We start from the raw sequence: 17500 nt of genomic DNA, 5'->3' as shown, positions 1-17500 counted from the left end.
TCCCTGTAGGTCACTACAATCTATAACCAGGTGAACAGTGAGCTTCCTCACCAAGTAGCTGTAACCTAGTTAATAATAAGTTACCTGAGGTAAACCTACAAGGATAGTTAATAATAAGTTACCAAAGGTAAACCTACAAGTTTAGTTAATAATAAGTTACCTGAGGTAAACCTACAAGTTTAGTTAATAATAAGTTACCTGAGGTAAACCTACAAGGATAGTTAATAATAAGTTACCTGAGGTAAACCTACAAGGATAGTTAATAATAAGTTACCTGAGGTAAACCTACAAGGATAGTTAATAATCAGTTACCTGAGGTAAACCTACAAGGATAGTTAATAATCAGTTACCTGAGGTAAACCTACAAGGTTAACGCGGGCTGGAAGAGAATTACTTCAAAACCACAGCAAACAGCTGGGACATATAGTAATATTATATATATATAATATTATATCACTGGGCTCCTCTGTGCTAACAAACCCTGTGTACCACCCCTCCCCTGTTTAACCTTGAATTTCGTTCAGAAAAACACTTCCACATTTAGCAAAACGAACCAACTCTTTACGGATCTGTTCGGTGGTAATAAACGGAGGCAGATTAGACACCACTACTCTTGTCGAAATCAGCACCAACACAACCCCTCACATAAATCATACTGGTAACTAGCCGGGTAACAAGACTCACCTTTTACATTACCACAACCACCGCCTTGTTCATTCTGGATACAGAGTGTATATGTTCCTCTCCCACCTGTTCACCGACCAGGATCAATAATTCCTCCACAACATTCTCCACAACGCACCTGAAGAGACAGCGTTTCTTCTCCACTCGGTTGAGGACATCAAACTACCCTACTCCCCCCTCAACTCTAACCGATAAACAGCGGAAACCGATAAACAAACCCTCCCACCATGACAAAATACATTTGGAAAATAGGCAAAAGAATAGCTGCACTCTTTACGAACGACAAAACCTCACGTTACCAACTTCTTCTTCTTCTATGGTATAATGGCGGTCCTCAAACCAACGTTAAAGGAGCGTGGCGCCTCCTACTGTGCTGGAGTGTGTTCAATCACGGTTTACGCCATTTCTAAATCCTCCTACCTAACTCGGTACTTCTGAGAAAATAAAAAAATAAAAATAAAAAAGATCCCTACTAACGTCTAATAGACCCTCCCCCATCCCCCAAATCCCTTCCAAACCCCCATCATACCCAGTCCAACCTCAATGACCCTACACTTCAATCTTTCCCTCTCTTCAACATCCTTACAACAATATAACAACACATGCTCCACCGTTTCATTGACAATACCCTCCAGACACAAACCATTCACATGCTGCCAACCAGATGGAAGGACCAGTTCAATGTACAATGTCCTAAACACAATCGAGTAAACACCACCTCTTCCTTCCTAATCTGACCTTTGAACCTTGGTCCACCGACCTTTCTTTGGAGGGCATATAAATGCCGTCCCTTGTGCTCAGAGTCCCATCTCTTCTGCCACACATCTATCAAAATGGCTCTGATCTCACATTTGTCCTCACCTCTACCCAGTGGAACATTAATATATATTATATCTTGTTTTAAAGTTATTTTAGCTAACGAGTCTACAATTTCATTCCATTCCACACCTGAATGTGCTGGGACCCAGCAGAATCTCACTACTAGACCCATTCTCTCAATTCTCCATAATAACATTAATACCTCCAATAGTAGGTCACTCCTAATAGATTTACCAGATGATAAACTATTCAATACAGACAGAGAATCTGAGGATACTATAACTCTAACAGGCTGTACGTCCTCCACCCACTGGAGGACAACTATTATCACCAACAGTTCAACTGAGTACACTGACAGTTCATCTGTTAGTCTTCTACATATCTGCACATCACATTCAGGAAGGTAAACACCTGCTCCTGTGGGCCCACTATCTGGGCCCTTGGATCCATCTGTGAAAAGAGGTAAAAAAAGCATAACAACTTCTACCAATGTAATTGTCAACCAGTTTCCCTTTATCACTGACTTCTGACCCAATCTTTTCCTTTTGTCTACCAAGGTTAGATCAACAACAGGATCTGGGAGTAACCATGGAGGAACATCCCCTATGACCACAGAAAGGGCCAACCTCCAACTCCCTGAAACTACTCTCATCAGCAAGCTTTCCAACTGTCCAACCAAAACCACTGCCTTGTCTACTAGTATATTCCCAACAGTCATCTAGAACAGTAGCAGTGGGATGCTCAACCTCACAGCCTTTCAACCCAATAAGCTAATGACAATTTATTACGTCGTATATCCAAAGGCATCTCACCTGCCTCAACTGGTCTATAATATAAATACATGATATTATGGGATACAAAATGGGAAAAGGGGAAATTATGATAATACTAAAAAACACCCTTCTAACTAACTAACCCTACACTCATTAAAACCCACTACCCCATTCTACTACTTTGACCCTATCTGCTCCTGCACCAGGCCAACTAACCCTACACTCATTAAAAACCCACTACCCCATTCCACTACTTTGACCCTATCTGCTCCTGCACCAGGCCAACTAACCCTACACTCATTAAAACCCACTACCCCCATTCCACTACTTTGACCCTATCTGCTCCTGCACCAGGCCAACTAACCCTACACTCATTAAAACCCACTACCCCATTCCACTACTTTGACCCTATCTGCTCCTGCACCAGGCCAACTAACCCTACACTCATTAAAACCCACTACCCCATTCCACTACTTTGACCCTATCTGCTCCTGCACCAGGCCAACTAACCCTACACTCATTAAAACCCACTAGCCCATTCCACTACTTTGACCCTATCTGCTCCTGCACCAGGCCAACTAACCCTACACTCATTAAAACCCACTACCCCATTCCACTACTTTGACCCTATCTGCTCCTGCACCAGGCCAACTAACCCTACACTCATTAAAACCCACTAGCCCATTCCACTACTTTGACCCTATCTGCTCCTGCACCAGGCCAACTAACCCTACACTCATTAAAACCCACTACCCCATTCCACTACTTTGACCCGATCTGCTCCTGTAACCAGGCCACCGGCCTGGGAGGACGGGACACCACCACTCAACACACCCTGGAACTCTTCTGAAGTCAAATCTAGTATGACCAAATACTTCTCTGCAGCTGCCACCAAAACATATTTTTTTTCCTGTGATTTACATTCCATTTCTGCGGTACAGTTGATAACCATTTGCTATGAACACTAAGAAGCCAACCTTACTGAAGCATATATCACTGGTTGGCCTGTCCCTCTGTGCTGTCACAGATCTACTACTCACAGGGATCCTCTCAGGATCCCTCAGCCTTGACCCATCCTCCTCTACTTTCTTCACTGCCTCAGCAGTGACAACCTGTTCCCAACAGTGGGGTCAGTGGGATTGGATAGGGGCCCCTCTACCTCTCTCTCTCTCTCTCTCTCTCTGCCTGGAGGAGACAGGTGAAATGGTGTGTCTCCTCTGGTCAACAATACTCACCTTGAAAGACTCCACAGCCTGTTGGAGCTCCTTCAGCTCCTTCTCTCTCTCCTGGAATCTCTGCTGGACCTTCTGCTGACTCATCCCCAGCTGCCTCTGTGGAGAATCACTCTTCAATCAGCTATCAAGCTTTATTAGTCCAGTAGATCAATAGTATAGTAATGTGACATAGGGCCCATAGAGAGGAAGATCTAAAAAAATGGATGGTCCATTTACTAAATGATATTTATTTGTTGCTATGTGAATGATTATAGTTTTTATGGTAGGACTACATGTATCAACAGGTTGAGACTGAACTTTGGACTCATAAAAGGGCATTCAGAATGATAATAGTCTTTGACATTATAAAATGGTGATACATTTAGAGAATCTGGGTTGACATATCAATATACTCAAGGTTTGTGTTCATATTTGTTCTGCTGAGGATTCATTTCATTTCAATGATCTCATATTCAAACAGCCTTAGTTCCTACTGTATCTTTAATTCTTTGTTTATCAGACAGTCACCAACAAGTTGTTCTGGTCTTACCTGTTTCTCAGTCCTCTCTGCTGCAGCTGACACTGTATCATGGCCTTTATGTTCATCCATTGTACACATCAGACAGATACACTGCTGATCGGTACGACAGTAAACCTCCAGCAGTTTGTCATGATGAGAGCAGATCTTCTCCTGTAGTTGTGCGGTGGCTTTGACCAGCTTGTGCTTCTTCAAAGCAGGAGATTTGTAGTGAGGTTGGAGGTGAGTCTCACAGTAAGAGGCCAGACACACCAGACAGGACATGAGGGCTTTCTGCTTTCTGGTCCCAGTGCAGAAATCACACGCCACATCTCTAGGTCCAGCATAGCACAGAGCAGGAGGGGGAGCAGCCTGGAGTCCTGTCTTCTTCAGTTTCTCCACCAGCTCAGCCAACATGTTATTTTTACTCAGCGTCGGCCTCGGACTGAAGGTCTGTCTGCACTGAGGACAGCTATAGACCCCTTTCAGAACATCCTGATCCCAGCAGCCCTCAATACAGCTCCTACAGTAACTGTGTCCACAGGGGATGGTGACTGGTTCCTTCAGTAGATCCAGACAGACAGAACAACAGAACGGGTCCTGGTGCAGCAGAACTCCCTGTTGAGCCATTTGGACGGTTGTTCACTCTCACACAGACAGACGAGACAGAGACTCAGATCAGTTTCGTTTCCTCAGAAGACAGTTTGTGAAGGGGGATGGATTTCCTGGTTCTGCCAGAGGGGTGGGGTTAGAGGGAGGGAGGGGTTAGAGGAATGCAGGAAGAGAGAGAGGAACTGCATGCAACATCAAGAGGGAGACAAATAGTTTTGTTCCAATGTTAGAGCCCTTAACATGGAACAAATGACATAATGAATCTTAAAATGTGAGTTGTTAGAATATATGAAGGGTAACAGTTTTCTATGAAGTACGTATGTATCATTATTTTAATCACCTTTATAATGCCTTATAAATCAATAAGTCCTGAGGAGGTGTGATATATGGTTATTATACAGTACCGCGGCTAAGGGCTGTTCTTAGACAAGACACAACACGGATTGAGAATTATCTAACACTTTCAACAATACAATCACATTTTATTTTATTGGTTTCATACACATATTTATCAGATGTTATTGTGGGTGAAGTGAAATGCTTGTGTTCCCAGCTCACAGAGGGCAAATCTAAAAAGTAATGAAAATATTAGGACAAGCAATGATATATATATATACATATATACACTGTGTACTGTGATGTGATGCATAGACAATTTGGAGTACATCTGTAGTATATCTGAAGAATAGTAGATGTACAGCAGTAGTTATATAGGATGAACCATGACTAGAATACAGTATATACATATGAAGTGGACAGCAGTAGTTATATAGGATGAACCATGACTAGAATACAGTATATACATATGAAGTGGATAGCAGTAGTTATATAGGATGAACCATGACTAGAATACAGTATATACATATGAAGTGGACAGCAGTAGTTATATAGGATGAACCATGACTAGAATACAGTATATACATATGAAGTGGACAGCAGTAGTTATATAGGATGAACCAGGACTAGAATACAGTATATACATATGAAGTGGACAGCAGTAGTTATATAGGATGAACCAGGACTAGAATACAGTATATACATATGAAGTGGACAGCAGTAGTTATATAGGATGAACCATGACTAGAATACAGTATATACATATGAAGTGGACAGCAGTAGTTATATAGGATGAACCATGACTAGAATACAGTATATACATATGAAGTGGACAGCAGTAGTTATATAGGATGAACCAGGACTAGAATACAGTATATACATATGAAGTGGGCAGCAGTAGTTATATAGGATGAACCAGGACTAGAATACAGTATATACATATGAAGTGGACAGCAGTAGTTATATAGGATGAACCATGACTGGAATACAGTATATACATTTTTATTTATTTCACCTTTATTTAACCAGGTAGGCAAGTTGAGAACAAGTTCTCATTTACAATTGCGACCTGGCCAAGATAAAGCAAAGCAGTTCGACAACATACAACAACACAGAGTTACACATGGAGTAAAACAAACATACAGTCAATAATACAGTAAAAACATAAGTCTATATACATTGTGAGCAAATTAGGTGAGATAAGGGAGGTAAAGGCAATAAATAGGCCATGGTGGCAAAGTAAATACAATATAGCAAGTAAAACACTGGAATGGTAGATTTATAATTTGAAGAAAGTTCAAAGTTAAAATATAAATAATATGGTGCAAAGGAGCAAAATAAATAAATAAATAAATACAGTAGGGGAACAAGTAGTAGTTTGGGCTAAATTATAGATGGGCTATGTACAGGTGCAGTGATCTGGGAGCTGCTCTGACAGCTGGTGCTTAAAGCTAGTGAGGGAGATATGTGTTTCCAGTTTCAGAGATTTTTGTAGTTCGTTCCAGTCATTGGCAGCAGAGAACTGGAAGGAGAGGCGGCCAAAGGAGGAAATGGCTTTGTGGGTGACCAGAGAGATCCCTGACCTTATCTTCTCTCAAGAAGATGTCTGGTAGGCCCATTTAAATACCTTTTTTGGACATTTCAAGATAGCAGATGTTTGAGTTGGGTCTATTAACACAGCTGTGAGTTGTTATTTTTTTCATTTTTGACAAAATGAGCACTCCTGGAAGTGACAGATTTTGACTCATATTGAGTGATAAGACTGAGCTATTTAAAAACACTTTTTCAACATTTCAAGATAGCAGTTAGTTCAGTTTGATCTTACTAAAGACAGCTGTATATTATTTTTTTTGACCCAAAAATATTCTATGTTCATGCCCACTTGTTTTGCACTATGTTTGAAGGCTGTCAACTTCTTGTCAGGAGGAGAATCACTTAGCCATTCAACTAATTTTCAAATGATAGGATGCCTATTTAAAAACACTTTTTCAACATTTCAAGATAGCAGTTAGTTCAGTTTGATCTTATTAAAGACAGCTGTATCATTTTTTTATTCATTTTGACATATTTTCTGGGACCACTTTTTTTGCTCTGTTTGAAGGCTGTCAGCTTCTTCTCAGGAAGAGAATCCCTTAGCCTTTCAACTAATTTTGGGTTAGTTCTCTCAAGAAGAACTAACCCATCTCAACATGACAGAAAGTAAGACAGGAGAACCTACAGTATACTGTATTCTAGTCCTGGTTCATCCTATATAACTACTGCTGTCCACTTCATATGTATATACTGTATTCTAGTCCTGGTTCATCCTGTATAACTACTGCTGTCCACTTCATATGTATATACTGTATTCTAGTCCTGGTTCATCCTATATAACTACTGCTGTCCACTTCATATGTATATACTGTATTCTAGTCCTGGTTCATCCTATATAACTACTGCTGTCCACTTCATATGTATATACTGTATTCTAGTCATGGTTCATCCTATATAACTACTGCTGTCCACTTCATATGTATATACTGTATTCTAGTCCTGGTTCATCCTATATAACTACTGCTGTCCACTTCATATGTATATACTGTATTCTAGTCCTGGTTCATCCTATATAACTACTGCTGTCCACTTCATATGTATATACTGTATTCTAGTCATGGTTCATCCTATATAACTACTGTTGTCCACTTCATATGTATATACTGTATTCTAGTCATGGTTCATCCTATATAACTACTGCTGTCCACTTCATATGTATATACTGTATTCTAGTCCTGGTTCATCCTATATAACTACTGCTGTCCACTTCATATGTATATACTGTATTCTAGTCCTGGTTCATCCTATATAACTACTGCTGTCCACTTCATATGTATATACTGTATTCTAGTCCTGGTTCATCCTATATAACTACTGCTGTCCACTTCATATGTATATACTGTATTCTAGTCCTGGTTCATCCTATATAACTACTGCTGTCCACTTCATATGTATATACTGTATTCTAGTCCTGGTTCATCCTATATAACTACTGCTGTCTACTTCATATGTATATACTGTATTCTAGTCATGGTTCATCCTATATAACTACTGCTGTCCACTTCATATGTATATACTGTATTCTAGTCCTGGTTCATCCTATATAACTACTGCTGTCCACTTCATATGTATATACTGTATTCTAGTCCTGGTTCATCCTATATAACTACTGCTGTCCACTTCATATGTATATACTGTATTCTAGTCCTGGTTCATCCTATATAACTACTGCTGTCCACTTCATATGTATATACTGTATTCTAGTCCTGGTTCATCCTATATAACTACTGCTGTCCACTTCATATGTATATACTGTATTCTAGTCCTGGTTCATCCTATATAACTACTGCTGTCTACTTCATATGTATATACTGTATTCTAGTCATGGTTCATCCTATATAACTACTGCTGTCCACTTCATATGTATATACTGTATTCTAGTCCTGGTTCATCCTATATAACTACTGCTGTCCACTTCATATGTATATACTGTATTCTAGTCCTGGTTCATCCTATATAACTACTGCTGTCCACTTCATATGTATATACTGTATTCTAGTCATGGTTCATCCTATATAACTACTGCTGTCTACTTCATATGTATATACTGTATTCTAGTCATGGTTCATCCTATATAACTACTGCTGTCCACTTCATATGTATATACTGTATTCTAGTCCTGGTTCATCCTATATAACTACTGCTGTCCACTTCATATGTATATACTGTATTCTAGTCATGGTTCATCCTATATAACTACTGCTGTCCACTTCATATGTATATACTGTATTCTAGTCCTGGTTCATCCTATATAACTACTGCTGTCCACTTCATATGTATATACTGTATTCCAGTCCTGGTTCATCCTATATAACTACTGCTGTCCACTTCATATGTATATACTGTATTCTAGTCCTGGTTCATCCTATATAACTACTGCTGTCCACTTCATATGTATATACTGTATTCTAGTCCTGGTTCATCCTATATAACTACTGCTGTCCACTTCATATCTATATACTGTATTCTAGTCATGGTTCATCCTATATAACTACTGCTGTCCACTTCATATGTATATACTGTATTCTAGTCCTGGTTCATCCTATATAACTACTGCTGTCCACTTCATATGTATATACTGTATTTTAGTCATGGTTCATCCTATATAACTACTGCTGTCCACTTCATATGTATATACTGTATTCTAGTCCTGGTTCATCCTATATAACTACTGCTGTCCACTTCATATGTATATACTGTATTCTAGTCATGGTTCATCCTATATAACTACTGCTGTCTACTTCATATGTATATACTGTATTCTAGTCCTGGTTCATCCTATATAACTACTGCTGTCCACTTCATATGTATATACTGTATTCTAGTCCTGGTTCATCCTATATAACTACTGCTGTCCACTTCATATGTATATACTGTATTCTAGTCATGGTTCATCCTATATAACTACTGCTGTCCACTTCATATGTATATACTGTATTCTAGTCCTGGTTCATCCTATATAACTACTACTGTACATCTACTATTCTTCAGATATACTACAGATGTACTCCAAATTGTCTATGCATCACATCACAGTACACAGTGTATATATATATATATATATATATATATCATTGCTTGTCCTAATATTTTCATTGACTTTTTAGATTTGCCCTCTGTGAGCTAGGAACACAAGCATTGTTAGATATTACTGCACTGTTGGAGCTGGGAACACAAGCATTTCACTTCACCCACAATAACATCTGATAAATATGTGTATGAAACCAATAAAATAAAATGTGATTGTATTGTTGAAAGTGTTAGATAATTCTCAATCCGTGTTGTGTCTTGTCTAAGAACAGCCCTTAGCCGCGGTACTGTATAATAACCATATATCACACCTCCTCAGGACTTATTGATTTATAAGGCATTATAAAGGTGATTAAAATAATGATACATACGTACTTCATAGAAAACTGTTACCCTTCATATATTCTAACAACGCACATTTTAAGATTCATTATGTCATTTGTTCCATGTTAAGGGCTCTAACATTGGAACAAAACTATTTGTCTCCCTCTTGATGTTGCATGCAGTTCCTCTCTCTCTTCCTGCATTCCTCTAACCCCACCCTCCCTCTAACCCCACCCCTCTGGCAGAACCAGGAAATCCCTCCCCCTTCACAAACTCTCTTCTGAGGAAACGAAACTGATCTGAGTCTCTGTGTCGTCTGTCTGTGTGAGAGTGAACAACCGTCCAAATGGCTCAACAGGGAGTTCTGCTGGACCAGGACCAGTTCTGTTGTTCTGTCTGTCTGGATCTACTGAAGGAACCAGTCACCATCCCCTGTGGACACAGTTACTGTAGGAGCTGTATTGAGGGCTGCTGGGATCAGGATGTTCTGAAAGGGGTCTATAGCTGTCCTCAGTGCAGAGAGACCTTCACTCCAAGGCCTAATCTGAGGAAAAATAACATGTTGGCTGAGGTGGTGGAGAAACTGAAGAAGACAGGACTCCAGGCTGCTCCCCCTCCTGCTCTGTGCTATGCTGGACCTAGAGATGTGGCGTGTGATTTCTGCACTGGGACCAGAAAGCAGAAAGCCCTCATGTCCTGTCTGGTGTGTCTGGCCTCTTACTGTGAGACTCACCTCCAATCTCACTACGAATCTCCTGCTTTGAAGAAGCACAAGCTGGTCAAAGCCACCGCACAACTACAGGAGAAGATCTGCTCTCATCATGACAAACTGCTGGAGGTTTACTGTCGTACCGATCAGCAGTGTATCTGTCTGATGTGTACAATGGACGAACATAAAGGCCATGATACAGTGTCAGCTGCAGCAGAGAGGACTGAGAAACAGGTAAGACCAGAACAACTTGTTGGTGACTGTCTGATAAACAAAGAATTAAAGATACAGTAGGAACTAAGGCTGTTTGAATATGAGATCATTCAAATGAAATGGATCCTCAGCAGAACAAATATGAACACAAACCTTGAGTATATAGATATGTCAACCCAGATTCTCCAGATGTATCACCATTTTATAATGTCAAACACTATTATCATTCTGAATGCCCTTTTATGAGTCCAAAGTTCAGTCTCAACCTGTTGATACATGTAGTCCTACCATAAAAACTATAATCATTCACATAGCAACAAATAAATATCATTTAGTAAATGGACCATCCATTTTTTAGACCTTCCTCTCTATGGGCCCTATGTCACATTACTATACTATTGATCTACTGGACTAATAAAGCTTGATAGCTCATTGAAGAGTGATTCTCCACAGAGGCAGCTGGGGATGAGTCAGCAGAAGGTCCAGCAGAGATTCCAGGAGAGAGAGAAGGAGCTGAAGGAGCTCCAACAGGCTGTGGAGTCTCTCAAGGTGAGTATTGTTGACCAGAGGAGACACACCATTTCACCTGTCTCCTCCAGTCAGAGAGAGAGAGAGAGAGAGAGGAAGAGGGGGCCCCTATCCAATCCCACTGACCCCACTGTTGGGAACAGGTTGTCACTGCTGAGGCAGTGAAGAAAGTAGAGGAGGATGGGTCAAGGCTGAGGGATCCTGAGAGGATCCCTGTGAGTAGTAGATCTGTGACAGCACAGAGGGATGGGCCAACCAGTGATATATGCTTCAGTAAGGTTGGCTTCTTAGTGTTCATAGCAAATGGTTATCAACTGTACCGCAGAAATGGAATGTAAATCACAGAAAAAAATATGTTTTGGTGGCAGCTGCAGAGAAGTATTTGGTCATACTAGATTTGACTTCAGAAGAGTTCCAGGGTGTGTTGAGTGGTGGTGTCCCGTCCTCCCAGGCCGTTGGCCTGGTGCAGGAGCAGATAGGGTCAAAGTAGTGGAATGGGGTAGTGGGTTTTAATGAGTGTAGGGTTAGTTGGCCTGGTGCAGGAGCAGATAGGGTCAAAGTAGTGGAATGGGGTAGTGGGTTTTAATGAGTGTAGGGTTAGTTGGCCTGGTGTTGTCATTAGCTTATTGGGTTGAAAGGCTGTGAGGTTGAGCATCCCACTGCTACTGTTCTAGATGACTGTTGGGAATATACTAGTAGACAAGGCAGTGGTTTTGGTTGGACAGTTGGAAAGCTTGCTGATGAGAGTAGTTTCAGGGAGTTGGAGGTTGGCCCTTTTCTGTGGTGATAGGGGATGTTCCTCCATGGTTACTCCCAGATCCTGTTGTTGATCTAACCTTGGTAGACAAAAGGAAAGATTGGGTCAGAAGTCAGTGATAAAGGGAAACTGGTTGACAATTACATTGGTAGAAGTTGTTATGCTTTTTTACCTCTTTTCACAGATGGATCCAAGGGCCCAGATAGTGGGCCCACAGGAGCAGGTGTTTACCTTCCTGAATGTGATGTGCAGATATGTAGAAGACTAACAGATGAACTGTCAGTGTACTCAGTTGAACTGTTGGTGATAATAGTTGTCCTCCAGTGGGTGGAGGACGTACAACCTGTTAGAATTATAGTATCCTCAGATTCTCTGTCTGTATTGAATAGTTTATCATCTGGTAAATCTATTAGGAGTGACCTACTATTGGAGGTGTTAATGTTATTATGGAGAATTGAGAGAATGGGTCTAGTAGTGAGATTCTGCTGGGTCCCAGCACATTCAGGTGTGGAATGGAATGAAATTGTAGACTAGTTAGCTAAAATAACTTTAAAACAAGATATAATATATATTAATGTTCCACTGGGTAGAGGTGAGGACAAATGTGAGATTAGAGACATTTTGATAGATGTGTGGCAGAAGAGATGGGACTCTGAGCACAAGGGACGGCATTTATATGCCCTCCAAAGAAAGGTTAGTGGACCAAGGTTCAAAGGTCAGATTAGGAAGGAAGAGGTGGTGTTTCCTCGATTGTGTTTAGGACATTTAGATTTGGGGGATGGGGGAGGGTCTATTAGAAGTTAGTAGGGATCTTTTTTATTTTCTCAGAAGTACTGAGTTAGGTAGGAGGATTTAGAAATGGTGTAAACCGTGATTGAACACACTCCAGCACAGTAGGAGGCGCCACGCTCCTTTAACGTTGGTTTGAGGACCGCCATTATACCATAGAAGAAGAAGAAGTTGGTAACGTGAGGTTTTGTCGTTCGTGAAGAGTGCAGCTATTCTTTTGCCTATTTTCCAAATGTATTTTGTCATGGTGGGAGGGTTTGTTTATCGGTTTCCTCTGTTTATCGGTTAGAGTTGAGGAGGGAGTAGGGTAGTTTGATGTCCTCAACCGAGTGGAGAAGAAACGCTGTCTCTTCAGGTGCGTTGTGGAGAATGGTGTGGAGGAATTATTGATCCTGGTTGGTGAACAGGTGGGAGAGGAACATATACACTCTGTATCCAGAATGAACAAGGCGGTGGTTGTGGTAATGTAAAAGGTGAGTCTTGTTGTCCGGCTAGTTACCAGTATGATTTATGTGAGGGGTTGTGTTGGTGCTGATTTCGACAAGAGTAGTGGTGTCTAATCTGCCTCCGTTTATTACCACCGAACAGATCCGTAAAGAGTTGGTTCGTTTTGCTAAATGTGGAAGTGTTTTTCTGAACGAAATTCAAGGTTAAACAGGGGAGGGGTGGTACACAGGGTTTGTTAGCACAGAGGAGCCCAGTGATATAATATTATATATATAATATTACTATATGTCCCAGCTGTTTGCTGTGGTTTTGAAGTAATTCTCTTCCAGCCCGCGTTAACCTTGTAGGTTTACCTCAGGTAACTTATTATTAACTAACCTGGTAGGTTTACCTCAGGTAACTTATTATTAACTAACCTGGTAGGTTTACCTCAGGTAACTTATTATTAACTATCCTTGTAGGTTTACCTCAGGTAACTTATTATTAACTAACCTTGTAGGTTTACCTCAGGTAACTTATTATTAACTATCCTTGTAGGTTTACCTCAGGTAACTTATTATTAACTACCCTTGTAGGTTTACCTCAGGTAACTTATTATTAACTATCCTTGTAGGTTTACCTCAGGTAACTTATTATTAACTATCCTTGTAGGTTTACCTCAGGTAACTTATTATTAACTAACCTTGTAGGTTTACCTCAGGTAACTTATTATTAACTAACCTTTTTTTATTTGTTTCTAAATGGCTGCTGGGTAATATGATAATCGTTGAAATCTGTTGGTTCGTAGACATCAAATAGAGAGAATGCTGCGCAGGTTCACTGAGTTGTAAACCTAATGGATAGGTGGAGATCATTGATTTGTAGCTCTGACTCAGTTGCTACCTCAGATTATGAGCCTATCAAGTGTGGTGAATGAGGTATGTAGTTCCCACAGAAGACCACAGGGAGGAGCAAGAGAGATATAAACCCATACAGTTTATCTCTTTAAATACCCTGAACCTAACAATCAATCTAATGTATTTATGAAGACCTTTTTACATCAGCAGATGTCACAAAGTGCTGTACAGAAACTCTAACCCTACGTATAACCTGTTTTATCCTGAACCCTAATTCTAGGGTAGGGTAGCCTACAACCCCTTTAGAAACTATTATAGTAATAATATTATGTTAGTAAATACCATTATAGTACTAAATAGGTTCTATTGTTATTTTTTAAATAAAACCTATGTATAGTACTTAGCATTTAACTGTTTTTTTGTTATTTTATTATATTTATTATTTAGAGGAGTCTGTCTAAATAATGAAAAGTTAAGTTATTGCCAGACTTTTTAATGAAACCTTTATTTAACTAGGCAGGTCAGTTAAGAACAAATTCTATTTACAATGACGGCCTCCTGGGGACCAGTGGGTTAACTGCCTTGTTCAGCGGCAGAACAACAGATTTTTACCTTGTCAACTCTGAGGTCGTCCCATTGTTTCCGAAAGGGGAAAGTTTTTACCAATTGTTGGTAGTTAAAACGTAAACCAGTTATTATTATAATACAGTTTTTATGGCTTGGTCCTAAGAACAGGTTTTAGTGGTAAATTAAAAAGGGAGACAGTTTTTGGTGCCATTTATGGAAAACTGAATTGGGTTTGTGGCTGGATCAGCAGCTCTTCATCATGCAGCCGGAGAGACTCAATACAACAGGAGTCTCTGATTTCTATGCTGCAGTACTGAGGGCCTGGCAGCTGCTGAGACCCACACGAGAGGAGGGGGGGGGTGGTGCCTGGGCCGTGGGTCTGGGAGGAACCACTGATCACTGGGTTTGGTGGACCTGGAGAGCAGGGTGGCAGCGTTCTGACTCAAAGCAGCACAGAGGCTACTGTACCGTACGGAGGTGGGCTTAGCGGGAGGGAAGGGGCATCAGAGGCAGGGGGTTGTGGGGGCTGAGAGCATGGCAGGGTATAGGTGGAGGGTGCTCTATAAGCTCCCAGTGCTGGAAAGGTCAGGGGTCATCCAGTGGAGGGTATTACATGGAGCCCTGGACACCAATAGCTGATTGGCTCGGGTTGACCTGGGAGTTGGGGAGGGGTTGTCCGTTTTCTACAATGACAGACTGTTCATCATGTTTTATCTGTGTTGCCAGGGTAATGCCATTACTGTTTATTTAATTTCACCTTTATTTAACCAGGTGGGCCAGTTGAGAACAAGTCCTTTATTTAACCAGGTAGGCCAGTTGAGAACAAGTTCTCATTTACAACTGCGACCTGGCCAAGATAAAGCATGGCTGAGGTGCACCCATGACCAGCTCTGAAACCAGATTGCATAGCAGAGAAGGTACGGTGGGATTGGAAATGGTCGGTAAGCTGTTTGTTAACTTTGCTTTTGAAGACCTTAGAAAGGCAGGGTAGGATAGATATAGGTCTATAACAGTTTGGGTCTAGAGTGTCACCCCCTTTGAAGAGGGGGATGACCGCGGCACCTTTCCAATGTTTGGAGATCTCAGACGATACGAAAGAGAGGTTGAACAGACTAGTAATAAGGGTTGCAACAATGGTGGTGATATGTTTAGAAAGAGAGGGTCCAGATTGTCTAGTCCAACTGAGTTGTAGGGGTTCAGGTTGTCTAGTCCAACTGAGTTGTAGGGGTCCAGATTGTCTAGTCCAGCTGAGTTGTAGGGGTCCAGATTGTCTAGTCCAGCTGATTTGTAGGGGTCCAGGTTGTCTAGTCCAGCTGAGTTGTAGGGGTCCAGGTTGTCTAGTCCAGCTGATTTGTAGGGGTCCAGGTTGTCTAGTCCAACTGAGTTGTAGGGGTTCAGGTTGTCTAGTCCAACTGATTTGTAGGGGTCCAGGTTGTCTAGTCCAGCTGATTTGTAGGGGTCCAGGTTGTCTAGTCCAACTGAGTTGTAGGGGTCCAGATTGTCTAGTCCAGCTGATTTGTAGGGGTCCAGGTTGTCTAGTCCAGCTGATTTGTAGGGGTCCAGGTTGTCTAGTCCAACTGATTTGTAGGGGTCCAGGTTGTCTAGTCCAGCTGATTTGTAGGGGTCCAGGTTGTCTAGTCCAGCTGATTTGTAGGGGTCCAGGTTGTCTAGTCCAGCTGATTTGTAGGGGTCCAGGTTTTTGCAGCTCTTTCAGAACATCAGCAATCTGGATTTGGGTGAAGGAGAAGCTGGGGAGGTTTGGGCAAGTTGCTGTGGGGGGTGCAGAGCTGTTGACCAGAGTTGGGGTAGCCAGGTGGAAAAGCATGGCCAGCCGTGGAGAAATGCTTATTGAAATTCTCCATTATAGTGGGTTTATCGGTGGTGACAGAGTTTCCTATCCTCAGAGCAGTGGGCAGCTGGGAGGAGGTGCTCTTATTCTCCAAGGACTTTACAATGTCCCAGAACTTTTTAGAGTTAGAGCTACAGGATGCACATTTCTGTTTGTACAGTACTGTTGACACCTTAGGGTTGAGTTAGAGTTTTCCAAAATGATCAACAGTGTGGAGATGTTTCAGGAGGTATGGGGGCTCAGGGGGGCTGTCTGTACGGCTGGAGAGGAGGGGCTGGAGAGGAGGGGCTGTCTGTACGGCTGGAGAGGAGGGGCTGGAGAGGAGGGGCTGTCTGTACGGCTGGAGAGGAGGGGCTGTCTGTACGGCTGGAGAGGAGGGGCTGTCTGTACGGCTGGAGAGGAGAGGCTGTCTGTACGGCTGGAGAGGAGGGGCTGTCTGTACGGCTGGAGAGGAGGGGCTGTCTGTACGGCTGGAGAGGAGGGGCTGTCTGTACGGCTGGAGAGGAGGGGCTGTCTGTACGGCTGGAGAGGAGGGGCTGTCTGTACGGCTGGAGAGGAGGGGCTGTCTGTACGGCTGGAGAGGAGGGGCTGTCTGTACGGCTGGAGAGGAGGGGCTGGAGAGAGGAGGGGCTGTCTGTACGGCTGGAGAGGAGGGGCTGTCTGTACGGCTGGAGAGGAGGGGCTGGAGAGGAGGGGCTGTCTGTACGGCTGGAGAGGAGGGGCTGTCTGTACGGCTGGAGAGGAGGGGCTGTCTGTACGGCTGGAGAGGAGGGGCTGTCTGTACGGCTGGAGAGGAGGGGCTGTCTGTACGGCTGGAGAGGAGGGGCTGGAGAGGAGGGGCTGTCTGTACGGCTGGAGAGGAGGGGCTGTCTGTACGGCTGGAGAGGAGGGGCTGTCTGTACG

The 17500-nt window shown here is 42.2% G+C and overlaps 2 protein-coding genes across 3 annotated transcripts in view; one reads left to right on the top strand and one right to left on the bottom strand.

The window, feature by feature from the left end:
* LOC145866031 (tripartite motif-containing protein 16-like) overlaps positions 1–4806 on the bottom strand; it is a 9834-nt gene extending 5028 nt beyond the window's left edge. The window contains exons 1-2 of the mRNA XM_082970915.1: positions 4041–4806; positions 3512–3607 (exon numbers count right to left, since the gene is read on the bottom strand). Coding sequence (XP_082827041.1) covers positions 3512–3607; positions 4041–4637 — 693 coding nt within the window. The 5' untranslated portion in view covers positions 4638–4806. The remainder of the gene's footprint in view (positions 1–3511; positions 3608–4040) is intronic.
* A 5427-nt stretch (positions 4807–10233) lies between these two features.
* Positions 10234–17500, top strand: part of LOC145866025 (tripartite motif-containing protein 16) — an 11250-nt gene continuing 3983 nt past the window's right edge. For both annotated transcript variants that reach the window (XM_082970907.1, XM_082970908.1), the window contains exons 1-2: positions 10234–10845; positions 11278–11373. In XM_082970907.1, the coding sequence (XP_082827033.1) occupies positions 10249–10845; positions 11278–11373 (693 nt within the window). In that variant the 5' untranslated portion in view covers positions 10234–10248. The remainder of the gene's footprint in view (positions 10846–11277; positions 11374–17500) is intronic.

This window comes from Salmo salar, unplaced genomic scaffold, assembly GCF_965601325.2.
Source record: "Salmo salar unplaced genomic scaffold, fSalSal1 ptg000117l, whole genome shotgun sequence".
Classification (NCBI taxonomy): Eukaryota; Metazoa; Chordata; class Actinopteri; order Salmoniformes; family Salmonidae; genus Salmo; species Salmo salar.
This window is presented reverse-complemented; position numbering and strand designations above follow the sequence as displayed.